This window comes from Bos indicus, chromosome 28, assembly GCF_029378745.1.
Source record: "Bos indicus isolate NIAB-ARS_2022 breed Sahiwal x Tharparkar chromosome 28, NIAB-ARS_B.indTharparkar_mat_pri_1.0, whole genome shotgun sequence".
NCBI lineage: Eukaryota > Metazoa > Chordata > Mammalia > Artiodactyla > Bovidae > Bos > Bos indicus.
In genome coordinates, this window is record NC_091787.1 from 42653184 (window position 1) to 42666778 (window position 13595).

A 13595-nucleotide genomic window follows, 5' to 3' on the forward strand; every position below is an offset into this window, starting at 1 on the left:
TTGAGGAGGGCATGGTGACCCACTCTAGTATTTCTGCCTGGAGAATCCCATGGACAAAGGAGCCTAACAGGCTACAATCCGTGGGACTGCAAAAAGTTGGACACGACTGAAGCGATTAGCACACATCCTAAAGAAATAATTCAATGAAAGAACAAAATCTATAAACATTATTAATAGATCAATAATAGTATTTATAATCAAAGCGAACAAAAACTGGAAACGACACCCATGTTATGGATAAGTAATATCACAATGAGAAAGCAAGTGGCCTCCAGGCCTTTCAGATTGCAAACAGGACCAGAATACTTGTGGAGTCAGACCTGCAAGGTTAAAGCGGCAGCCTGGCAGGGAACGCCCTTTGTAGAGCTCTGGCTTAAACCTCTAGCTGGAGGGAGCAACACCCACACCGATAACAGGGCAGCAGCGTAGAAGAGCAACCACAGGCTACGCTGAACAAGGAAGGAGTGAAAAAGGTACAAAAGAAATGTTGAAAACTGACGGCAAGCTCCTAATGTGTGAGGCATGCATGACAGTGACAACAGGGGTCGGCTGGGGACAGTCAGCCTCTAATCAAAACACTGCGTTAGTGTTATACACAAAATCCTCTTCTTTGTGTTTCTGTGCTTTTATATACGTTCTAAAGTACAGAGGTATTTCTGTAATACATGTATAGTACACCTACAGTCAGAAATAAACATTATGTAATTAGAGTAAAACACAAGCGTCTAATCTTTACTCTTCTCAGCACGGTGGCTTGTTAAGAGATGCAGAATCTTGGGCCCCACCGCAGACCCAGTGAATCAGAATGTGCAGGTTAACATGTTCACAGGTGGTTCATACGTATTTGCAGTCTGAGGAGCACTGCCCTGACTCTCCTGCTCCCGCACCCGCCACAGCGCACAGTGCGTAAGAACCTACCAGACGCTGCTGTAGCATTTTCCGGCGAAGACATGCCGTCATTCCCAAAAGAGATGGGTAAAAGGCTTCTCCAGGTACTGAGCCTTGTGTTCTGAGAAAACAATTGTTTTTCACCTGGTCAAACATACAACGTAAAGGAATTTTAGACAACTCGAGTTCTCACAGTTTTAACATATTATTACTCATGTATTCAGTCACTGTTATTCGGCAAATTGAAGGCCGGGAGGAGGAGGGGACAACAGAGGATGAGATGGTTGGATGGCATCACTGACTCAATGGACATGGGTTTGAGTGAGCTCCGGGAGTTGGTGACGGACAGGGAAGCCTGGCGTGCTGCCGCCCATGGGGGCGCAAAGAGTCGGACATGACTGAATGACTGAACTGAACTGATTCAGTGCATTAATTCTTTTATGCCAAACTTATTCTGAATTAGGTGCTGGGGACTCATTATTGAAGGATAAAAATTAAGTTCAGAGCCTGTCTTCAAGGAGTTCATTTTCAACCTATAAAACAGCCCTCACATAGGATAAACATTTTTTTCTTTTCTGATCTTTGCCATAGTAAGCCTGTAAGATGATGTTATATTGTTCTTATTGGTTAAAATTTAGAGGGATTTTTTTTGTTTTGTTTTGGTCTGGAGACTTATAGTTTACTTGCCAATGAAATGAAGTGAAAGTGCTGGTTGCTAAGTCATGTCTGACTCTTTACCAGCCCATGAACCATAACCTGCCAGGCTCCTCTGTAGAATACTAGAGTGAGTTGCCATTTCCTAAGCCAGGGGATCTTCCCAACCCAGAGATTGAACTCTTATCTTCTGCACTGCAGGAAGATTCTTTCCATTCCACTACAGAAATAAGGTTACTATAACTGAACCTAAAAGTTATTATTTTGAAACATATATTTTAAAACTTTATGATACAGTATGTTAAGAATGATTATTTAAAACATGGAAGTAAGGCAAAATCATAGGTGGCATGTCCTTCCAACGTTATATGAGAATGGTGTTTAAAAGGCCCTCCCAAGGATTATTTAATAATATAAAGGGATTGTACTTTGTACAATTCATTATTTACTGTTGATTAAAAGTCCTAGACTTAGTAAGAATACATGTTAACCTACAAATCTTCATCCTGTAGGGATACAAATAATTTCCGTCTGGATAAAGAAAGATAATACCAAAGATTATAATTTATCGCCCTGTTGGACATAGACCACGCTTTTAAAATCTGACCTAGCAATCTTACTCTGACATTTGTTCAAAATACATATTAAAACCTAGACCCTCGAAATGTTCTCAGAACCACCTTTGCCACGTTCCAGGCTGCTTCACTAATAAATAAATTGAATAAAATCCTTAACACGGTTTCATTTCAAATTTTAATGAGATACATTTTAAATTTTTTGAAACTTCTACTTTTATGAAGGGGGCGGGGGGTGGGTAGGTTTCTTCTTTTTAAAAAGACATCAGGACTTCCCTAGAAGTTCAGTGGTTAAGACTCTACATTTCTAAAGCAGCAGACGTGGGTTTGATTCCTGGTCAGGGAACTAAGATCTCACATGCCATAAGGCCAAAAAAATAATAAAAGGACAGCAGTGGCCTTGTGACTGGTACTGAGGTGCTGGACATAAGTGATGAGCCTCCTCTGGAAATAACACTGAAAAGTCAAACATTTATTGTTAAATGAAACCCACCAAGAACGATGCCCAAGCTTCTGCCTCCCAAATATATGACCGAAAATATTTTAAACGATACAATCTTTATAAAAGTTTTTGAAGTATAGTTGGTTTACAACATTGTGTTAGTTTCTGGTGTACACCAAAGTGAGTCAATTATAAACACACACACACAGAGTATTTTCCATTTCACCTTCTTACAGGGTGTGAGTATAGTTTTCTGTGCTATACCATAGAAGCTTGTTGCTGATCTATTTTATAAACACTGCACTGTGCTCAGTCGCTCAGTCGTGTCACACTCTTTGCAACCCCATGGACTGTAGCTTACCAAGCTCCTCTGTCCGTGGGGATTCTCCAGGCAAGAATACTGGAGCAGGATGCCATGCCCTCCTCCAGGAGATCTTCCCACCCCAGGGAATGAACCCAGGTGTCCCACACTACAGGCAGATTCTTTACCATCTGAGCGCCCAGGGAAGCCCATTTTATATATAGTGGTTTGCATCTGTTAATCTTAGACTCCTAATTTATCCCTGCCTCGCCCCCTTCCGCCTTTGGTAACTGCAAATTTGTTGTCTACGTCTGTGAGTCTGTTTCTGCTTATAAATAAGTTCATCTGTGTATCTTAGATCCCACAGACAAGTGACATTATGCATTTTTCTTTGTCTGACTTAACGTGATACAGACAAGTGACATCATGTATTTTTCTTTGACTTAACGTGATAATCTTTGGGTCCATCCATGTTGCTGCAAATGGCATTATTTCGTCCTTTCTTATGGCTGGACAGCAGCCCACTGTTTATATTTACCGTATCTTCCTTATCCATTCATCCATCAGTGGACACTTAGGTGCTTCCATGTCTTGGCTATTGTAAATAATGCTGCTATGAACACTGATATGCATGTATCTTTTTTTTTTTTTTTCTTTTTTTTTTGCATGTATCTTTTCAAATTAAAAGTTTTCTCCAGATACATGCCCAGGAGTGGGATAAATAAATAAGTATTTTTGTAAAAATCAATAAGAAAACAAACCAATTCTAAAATAGGGAAAAAAGCAAAACTGACACTCTACCCAAGAATACGTACAGATGGCAGGGAATTCCCTGGCAGTCCAGTGGTTAAGAGTCCATGCTTCCACTTCAGGGGGCACGGGTTCGACCTCCAGTCAGGAAACTAAGACCCCATATGACACTCGGTATGGCCAAAAAAAAAAGGTACAAATGGCAAACCAGCATATGAAAAGACGCTCAACAGCACATGTCACTCAGTTCAGTTCAGCTCAGTTGCTCAGTCGTGTCCGACTCTTTGCGACCCCATGAATGGCAGCATGCCAGGCCTCCCTGTCCATCACCCCTAGAGAACTGCAAAATAAAACTACAATAAGAGGTTAAGAGCTAACTATCAGAATGGTTAAAATTCAAAAACGTGACAATATTAAATGCTGGCAAGAATGCGGACTCACTGCTGAGAACACAAAATTACAGTCACTCTAGAAGACTATTTAGCAGATCCTTATAAAGCTTGAAACAGTGTTGCCGTATGACCAGCAATCGTTCTCCTAGGTATTTACCCAACTGATCTGCAACTATGTCCACACAAAAACATGCGTTCAAGTGAATGTAGTTGGTTTATTCATAATCAGCAAAAACTGGAAGTAATCAAGATGTGATTCAACAGTGGAATGGATAAACTATGGTATATCCACAATGAAATATTATTCAATGATAAAAAGAAATAAGCTATCTAGCCAGAAATAGATATGGAGGAATCTTAAGTGAATGTTGCTCTGGGAAAAAAAGCCAGTCTGAAAACGTATGATTCCAGATTGGCTGTATGATTCCACCTCTATGATAAGGCCTTTATCAGATATGTGTTTTGCAAACATTCTCTCCTAGTGTACAACTTGTCTTTATTTTCTTAACAATATCTTTCACAGAAATTTTTAATTTTAATAAAGTCCAGTCTGTAAGTTTTTTCTTCTTTCTTTTGGTGTTGTGTCTAAAAAATTCATTGCCAAAACCAAGGTCATCTGGATTTCTCCTATGTGACTGTGTCCTTTAAAGAGCTATTTTAAAGTCCTAACCTCCAGTCTCCGTGAATGTGAATTTATAGGGCATTTCCAGGTATACCCAGGTGAGGATGAGTTTCTAACCCAATGACTGATATCCTTAAAAGACGAGTGAAATTTGGACACAGATACAGAGGAAGAAATCCATGCGATAACAGAGGCAAAAATTGGAGTCAAATGTCTACAAACCAAGGAACTCAAAGATTACTGGCAATCATGAAAAGAGGGAGGCAAGGAAAGATTCTCTCATAGAGACTTTAAAGCCAGCAAGGCTTGCTGACAACTTAATTTCAGAATTTTGCCTCCAAATGTGAAAGAATGTATTTTTCTTTTTTTAAATCATCCAGTTTGTAGAATTCTGTTATGGAAAACCTAAGAAACTAATATATATTCTGACACCAGAATGTTGTGCTGATGTAATAATTACCTAAAAATGTGGAATTAGGTAATGGGTAGAAGATGGAAGAGTTCTGAGGTACAGAAAGAACTTAGATTGCTGTAAAAACACTATTGACGCAAATACAAATGTTAGGGATTTCCCTGGTAGTGCAGTGGCTAAGACTCCAGCTCCCAATGCAGGGCACCCGGGTTCAATGCCTTGTCAGGGAACCAGGTCATACATGTTGTGTGGCATGGTCAAAAAAAAAAAAGAATTTAATTTTTTAAAATTAAAATATATAAATACAGATGTTAAAGGCAATTCTAGTAAAGGGGTTGGAAAGAAAAGAGGGGAATTTTAGAAAAAGAACATATCCCAAACATATAAGAAGTTTTACAACTCAAAAAGAAAATCAACACAATGCTTTTTCAAATGGGCAAAAAATTTCAAAAAAATAATTTTTTTTACAAAGTAAAAACACAAATGGTACACAAACAGATGAAAAGATGCTCATCACCTATAAAAATAGGTATGTGGTGATATCTTAGTATTGTTTTCTTTTGCATTTGGCCAACAGAAAAATGCAAAAGAAAACAATACTAAGATATCACCACATACCTATTTTTAGAATGGCTGAAATGAAACATACGCACACAAAACAATATAAAGTAGTTTTGGCAACAATGTGAAGCAACTGGAATGCTCATTACTGCTGCCTGGATCACTTATTACCCTGTTTATTTTCCTTAGAAGCACCTGTCATTACCTTAAAATTTGCTTACGTATGTATGGAATAAGTCAAAATTTATCTGCTTATATGTTTACTGTGTATCTCAGTCAATATAAGGACCATGAGGCTGGTGACTTGGTCAGTCTTGTTACCATTTTTGTCATCTCCGCACCAAGAAAGATGGCACAAACTGGGCACTCAAAACATATTTATTAAGAGGCAGGAAAGAAAAGAAAGGACACTAAGATAAGTGAACGTGTGGGGGAAGGAGCCAGTCACAGAGCACAGAGGACGACATGCGGTTAGACTGTACCCTACAGAGGACGACATGCTGTTAGACTGTACCCTATAGAGGACGACATGCTGTTAGACTGTACCCTACAGAGGACGACATGCGGTTAGACTGTACCCTACAGAGGACGACATGCTGTTAGACTGTACCCTACAGAGGACAACATGCGGTTAGACTGTACCCTACAGAGGACGACATGCGGTTAGACTGTACCCTACAGAGGATGACATGCTGTTATAAAAGAAGATGAATGCAGACCACCAGAAGGCTCCATGAAGAGGCCATTAACTTCAGCTGCGTGTCAGAATTACCTGGAGAGCTTTGCAAAGTGCCGATCCCTACACCAGATCAAGTTGGGAACCACTGAGGAAACGGAGCCTAAACCACAGAGCTGCCTGCATCTGGGTGTAAATCTGGGACAAGTCACTTAACTTCCCTTTGCCCCAAAATTCTCACCTACAAAGTGGAAATAATACACACTTCCCGGAGTCACTGTCTAAAACTAAGACTACAGATAAAGTTCTCAGTAAATGATCATTCTCCTCCCCAGGGAAAACTTGATGAAATCTTCACTGCCCGGTGATAAATGCTAATTCAATCATTAACTTATTTCAGACAGTGCCTGAAGCCATGAAGTTAAAGACACTTGCTCCTTAGAAGAAAAACTATGAAAAACCTAAGCAGCATATTAAAAAGCAGTTAACATCACTTTGCCAACAAAGGTCCATATAGTCAAAGCTACGGTTTTTCCAGCAGTCATATATGGATGTGAAAGTTAGACCATAAAGAAGGTTGAGCGCTGAAGAATTGTTGCTTTCAAACTGTGGTGCTAAAGAAGACTCTTGAGAGTTCCTTGGACTGCAAGGAGATCAAACCAGTCAATCCTAAAGGAAATCAACCCTGAATAATTTTTGGAAGGATTGATGCTGAAGCTGAAGTTCCAATACTTTGACTACCTGATGTGAAGAGTCAACTCATTAGAAAAGACCCTGTTGCTGGGAAACACTGAGGGCAGGAGGAGAAGGGGCAACAGAGGATGCGGTGGTGCGATGGCATCGCCGACTCAATGGATGTGAGTTTTAGCAAACTCCGGGAGATGGTGAAACACAGGGAAGCCTAGTGGGCTGCGGTCCATGAGGTCTCAAAGAGTCAGACACAACGCAGCAACAGAACAACAATCATCAATTCGTATTTTTCTTTCTTACTTGATTATTAAATTGAACATCTGCATTGGGCACATTTAGAAATACAAACTTTTTTACTCTCCTGATAAGATGATGTCTGAGGCCACGTGATTCTCAAACCTGGCTGTAGGTTAATTACCTAAGAAGACTTTTTTTTTTTTTTTTTTTTTAATATCACTTGGCCCAAGTCAACTGACTTAGAATCTCTGGGGTGAGTCTAGAACATCAATATTTTTAAAAAAGTTTAACTCAACAGTGATTTTAAAACACAGGACTGAAAAGCACTGATTTGCATTAATGATATCCCATGCTAACTGCACATAAGAATCATTCAGGGAGCTCTTAAAAAACAGATTGAGTCCAGAACCCCATCATGACTTACTGATTCAGAATCTGTGGATGTAAAGCCTATCATTTTGCAAAGCTTCATAAAACTCCCCCAATTATTCTGGTGCAGACCCACTGGGAACCTTTACTTTATGCCATGCATTCAGTCTCCCTGTTGTCCACCAGAAAACATCCTTTAGGACTTTCACTGGCCTCCTGTGCCAAGCCTGCTCAGTGGCTCTTAGTCAGCAGATGAAGTGACACATCACAGTAGGTCTTGATTTTACAGATCTTTTCAGAACATGTTCCTGTGATGCCCCTTGACCCAATCATTTACCACACACTGTGCCCAGCGCTAGCTATATACTCCACTGTCCTTTCTGACCAAACCCCCGTGAGAGGCTGCCGATCTGGTGAGGACAAAATGGAATCACATTACTCCCCAAGCTTTATTTCCCTCTAAATAGTATTGCAATGCCAGGACAAATTAAATGAATATCACTGGTCAGATGAATCTGAATGAAATCCAAGTTGTTCTCTGCACTGAGAAGAAAACTGATATGTTTGCTTCCCTCGGAGAGGTCATAAAAGTAGGGAAAACAAAGATGATCCCTGAGTTAAGAGCATTTCCAAGCTCAACCTAAATCCAGCAGCAGAAACCTCAGAAAATGATTTTAGGGGTGTCAGTCAGTACACACACCACCATGGCTGCGCTACCAGGCATTAATTTAAGTTTATTAAGTATATTAATTCATGTGATCCTCACAAGAACCTTATAGATAGGTATTATTATTATTCTTATTTCATGGATAAAAACAAAAAAAGGAACAGAGGTTAAATATTTTGCCCAAAGTCACATAGCTAATTGGTAGCAGTTTCTGAAACCAGTCAACCTGCTTCAGTCCATTATCTTGTCTACTCCACTAGTATGGTATAGATGAGTGATGGCTAAGTTCTTAGAAAAAAAAAAAAGTTGAAGTCTGCAGCAGAAACTAGATGTCAGACCATGTGTACCCAGGGCAAGTTACTTAACGCCTCTGAGCCTACTTTTGCATCTGAAAAATAGAGATGATAATAGTACCCGCCTCGTTGAGTTGAGGTGACAATTCAACAAGACTATGCATATAATGTGCTTCTAGACAGTGCCCGGCACTTTTAAGAGCTGTCAGGGTCAGCCATTATTATTATCTGTATCATAATACAGCCCAAGCAGTCAGGGAGAAATTACAACCTATGAGGCTGAACATTTTCCCTGCTGATCTTAGATCTGTGGATTCCCATTACAGCAGAGCCAATAGAACAAGTAATAACAGACATTCACAAAATCTTACACTGTCACTGAGGAAAACCCCCAGCCCCTCCAGTCCAAGGTTATGAGTTGGTCTGAAAATGGAAAGCTCTATTTGCTACAGTTTGGCTGTTTTTAGAAAAACATGCTCAAGTATCAAGTTGTATAAATGTAACCACACCAGGAGCTACACTTTCAAGTAGCTGCAGACTGTGGTGGACGTTGGTTAGAGAATATGTCACAGGAGAAGATTCCCCTCTGGTGGTAAATGTCGTTTTCCTCAGTCACATTTGTATAAACAAAAGAAAAACAAAGTAAGGACTCAAACAGGTAACAGTCACCATATGCTTGCGACCATACTAAACGTTTTCCATGTATTACCTCACCTAATCTTCACAACACTTTTCCCACCCACAGGAAGCCAACAACCCCACTGGGTTAATCTCACTTTTAAGTTCATGAATACACATCCCAAACAGGCACTCAGCGCTGCCTAGCAATCCAATTCCATTTCCCTTAGTTCAGTTTCCCACTCTCCAGAAGGGCTACGTCACATGTATCTCCTAACGCCTCTTCTCCTCTCCCCTGCTGCCCTTACTCTCAGCCGGTGGCTGCCTTCATAGATTGTGCCTCTACCACCTGTCTGCATCTGTACTTTCCTCAGCTTCCCCTCTAGATACGATGGAATGTATTTTCCTATTCATTTCAAAGCCAACTGCTCACCAGCACTGGGGTCTCCTCTCTGAGGTATTCAAGTACTTCCCCTGAAACGTTCCCCTTTCTCATCTGCATCTCATCTGTTCCCCTTTCTATGAATTCAATCCCACGCAATGGCACCCCACTCCAGTACTCTTGCCTGGAAAATCCCATGGATGGAGGAGCCTGGTAGGCTGCAGTCCATGGGGTCCATAGGAGTCGGACACGACGGAGCGACTTCACTTTCACTTTTCACTTTCATGCATTGGAGAAGGAAATGGCAACCCACTCCAGTGTTCTTGCCTGGAGAATCCCAGGGACGGGGGAGCCTGGTGGGCTGCCATCTCTGGGCTCACACAGAGTCAGACACGACTGAAGCGACTTAGCAGCAGCAGCACATAAACGGAGAAGCAATGGCACCCCACTCCAGTCCTCTTGTCTGGAAAATCCCATGGACGGGGGCACCTGGTGGGCTGCAGTCTATGGGGTCGCTAAGAGTCGGATGTGACTGAGCGACCTCACTTTCACTTTTCACTTTCATGCACTGGAGAAGGAAATGGCAACCCACTCCAGTGTTCTTGCCTGGATAATCCCAGGGATGGAGAAGCCTGGTAGGCTGAGTCCATGGGGTCGCACAGAGTTGGACACGACTGAAGCAACTTAGCAGCAGCAGCACATAAACATATTCTAGTTTCCCTTATCTTAAAAGAAAATTCCACTTGACTTTAAGACCCCTCTATTCTACCAAAGTTTTTCTTCTTAAAATGATGAAAATCCTCTTAAGTGCCAAACTATTCTTGCATATTCACCGTGGATGGCCACCATCTCCCTCCAGCTTCCCTTCCTCTTCTCTATGTACACTCCCAACCTAGGTGGTCTCACCTAGTCCTTTAATTTAAATCCCACCTATGTGGTAATGATTCCAAAGACCGATTCTAGCCCTAAAATCCCCTAGGACTTTAGACTCAAATTTCCAATGGCATATTTGACATACCACCTTAAAAGTTGACTAGGTGGTTTATATTACATATGTTTTACCACAATGAAAAAAAAAATATACCAGGTGATTGACAGATAGAGTGATGTAGAGATGAAAAACAAGCATAGCTAAATATTAATAGTAGGGTCTAGGTGGTAAGCATATTCAATGTAAAATTCACTGTAAAATTCTTTCCAAGTATATTGTTCCTATGTTGTATGTTGGGGAAAAACCTATTAGGAGTCTCAACATAATATATTCAAAACAATCTTTGATTCCATCCACCTACAGCATTCTCCCATCTCATTAAATAGCAAGGCAAAAGCCCAAAACTCAGCCTTGAGTGGCTCTCTCCCACCTGGAATATAATTCTATGAAGGCAAGTCCTAGCACACAGGAGGTGTTCAAAAATACCTTGGAATTAATCATGAATTAATGCTCTGTTTCTCTCTAAGTCCTACAAGCCTCACTAGTCCTTGAGTGAGAATGGAGCGCTTGGCCTCCAAACCTGCCCAGCCCAGGGAGCAGAAACTGTGTCATAAGACCCGATTATGGCTTCTTACCAATCATAGCAGTTCCATGCTCGTCAGCGAGAGTTCAACGCCTTTCTTTACCACAGAACCAACGTGACTCCTGCCCCAAACCTGTGACACACAGGACCCATGACACATGTCACAGCACAGCTGGGCATCACACTGCCCAGGCTATCTTCCCCCAAGGATTCAGCGGACTCTGACCTCACTTTGCCCAGGGCCTGCCCGAATCCAGCCCAAAGACCTCTCTGGGGCCACAGTCCACTCTTCAGTGGGCACCAGTGGCATCTTCCTCTCAAGACCATTGGCTGGACCCAAGTCAGCCCTCTCACGCTCCTGTGCAGCAGCCCCTCTGCCCTCCCCCATGTCCCACCTGGCCCCCACTACCTGTCCTCACCTGGATCATACCCCGCCCAGCCTGGCCCCAACCGCCCCGCCCGCCAGCCTCCAGCCCCCTCCCTTGCCAGTTGGGTTCACGCGGGAGCTCTCCGGCCGGGCGAGATCGGTGCCATCCAATCCTGGAGGTTCCCGTGGGCCTGCGCACGGAGCCTCGCCCTGCTCCAGAGCCTCTGCTAGAAGTGCTTCCCTCTGCTGGCCTTCCGAAGCACTGCCGCGATCACCGCGGACCCGGTGATGGATTTCCTGTGGTCCCTGGTCCGCTCCCCTGTGTATGCTCCTTCCCAATGCCAGCAACTCTCTGAACTATGCCCACATCCACTGAACCACTGAGGACTGTGTTCTCTGGGGGTGACCGCCTGGTTCACACCTGCCCCTAAGTTTCCTACTGAGTTGGAGAGGAGCCAGGATAGGGTGCTGGTTTGCAGTGTCAGGATAAGGAAGGTAGTGTTTAGGCACTTCCGACAGGATAGACTATTGGAAAAGGAGTCACTAGCCTGTGCCAGAATGCGAGGTCATTTAGCTGCTAAGTCGAGTGAGACAGTTTCAGCTAGGGTGGTCAGTGTAGGGGGAATTCAACGTATAGACATTGTCTCAGTACTACAAGCCGGAATTGTTTTATCCTAACAAGAGCACCTCTCTTCATTTGGTCCTGACCAGAGCCACTCTAGTGAACCTAGTTCCTTAAGGCATGATGAGACCTGCCTCACTTAGCCCACAGCCTGATCCAAGGGAGCCATATCATTGAACTGAGCTGGAATTGAGCAAAACCGGTCACCCTCTGTCCCGGCATAGGGGTCAATTTCCTGCTTGGTGAGTCACAACAGCTGCCTACTCTCCACCAGAGGCCTGGCCATCCCTCCAATCTCAGGATAGGATTCCTCCTTAAAAGATGGGCTCCTGTTGGTGTTTCTGTTGTTTCTCCTAGTGTCTAATGCCAAAAGTCTGCGCACCATCACTGTTTCACAAATCTGAGCAGCACAGATGAATCAGAATGTTCTATTGATGTGTTCCTACATATTATATGGCTGTCATGGGGAAACACAGAGAGAAGTGTCACGCATGGCATAGGGAAATCACTGAATGGAGACTGAATGACCACTTGGTGGAAGTGGTCCCCGAGGTCTCATCCTGTCCCTCAGCTTTCTCTTAAACCATATCCTATTCCCAGTGGTTACATACCCAAGAGGCTGCTTCTGTTTTCACCAGTGAAAAATTTGAAGAATTATAAAGTTAGTTTTTCATCAAAATGTCTGCCATTCTTTGGCAGTCTTGCTATCACAAGTATTACAAGGAGTCTTGCAGGCCAAGATTTAAGTTCCTCCTTTGCTACTGAGAGGTCCCCTTTCTAGCCTGACTGAGGAGTTGGTTGTCCAACTCCGTGGACAATTGCAGAGCAACAGCTTGGTTGTCCCCTCCCTGCTGCCCCCAGATACTATCTTTTCATACCCTGCTCAGTTCCAGGTCCACTGTGGATCCCTCAGAAGCTCAACTAGTGTAGCAGCAGTGAGCAGCACAGAGGTGATGCAGATTCTGGAACCTCTGTCTGCCTTCCTGACCCTGGTCTGAGCACCCAGACTCCCTCAGGATGAACTCTGAGAGCCAGGCATACTCTGCTCTCCCCTGAGCTAAGACCCATCTGCTCCTTTCAAGTGCAAGAATTTACTGCCCAAATGGCCACTCATCTCAAGCTGTGAGTCTCCAGACACAGTCAGAAAGGACCCTTGAGGGCCTCCCAGATTCCAGTAAACAGCTTGCACCCAGAACCTCAGGACCCAAAGTCATGTCTTCACAGCCCCTAAGGCCCATGTTCAAGTTCAGGGTTTTCTAAACCTTTCTTGGGGCCAGGGAAGAGCAGATAATTAAGAACAAGCAACGCTGACCAAAAAAAACAAATCATTTCAGCCACACTGCCCTTCCACAGGCTCCCCGTGGTACAGACCTCTACTTTACAGCCTGGTTTATTTTTGGATGGTGCTCTTCACACCCAGCACCACCAAGTGTGAGTCAATGGGGACTGTGAGCTTGGAAGAAGCTGCGGGCCTTTTCTGTGTGTTTCTATCTCTCTGTTCAGTCTTGAGATACTTCACATAAAAGACTCTATAAAAATAAATTGTGGAAAGTACAAGGCCAA

General features: G+C 42.9%; 1 protein-coding gene across 2 annotated transcripts in view; it reads right to left on the reverse strand.

The window, feature by feature from the left end:
- PTPN20 (protein tyrosine phosphatase non-receptor type 20) overlaps positions 1 to 11414 on the reverse strand; it is a 124470-nt gene extending 113056 nt beyond the window's left edge. For both annotated transcript variants that reach the window (XM_070782238.1, XM_070782237.1), the window contains exons 1-2: positions 11096 to 11414; positions 919 to 1032 (exon numbers count right to left, since the gene is read on the reverse strand). In XM_070782238.1, the coding sequence (XP_070638339.1) occupies positions 919 to 1032; positions 11096 to 11102 (121 nt within the window). In that variant the 5' untranslated portion in view covers positions 11103 to 11414. The remainder of the gene's footprint in view (positions 1 to 918; positions 1033 to 11095) is intronic.
- Positions 11415 to 13595: the final 2181 nt, after the last annotated feature.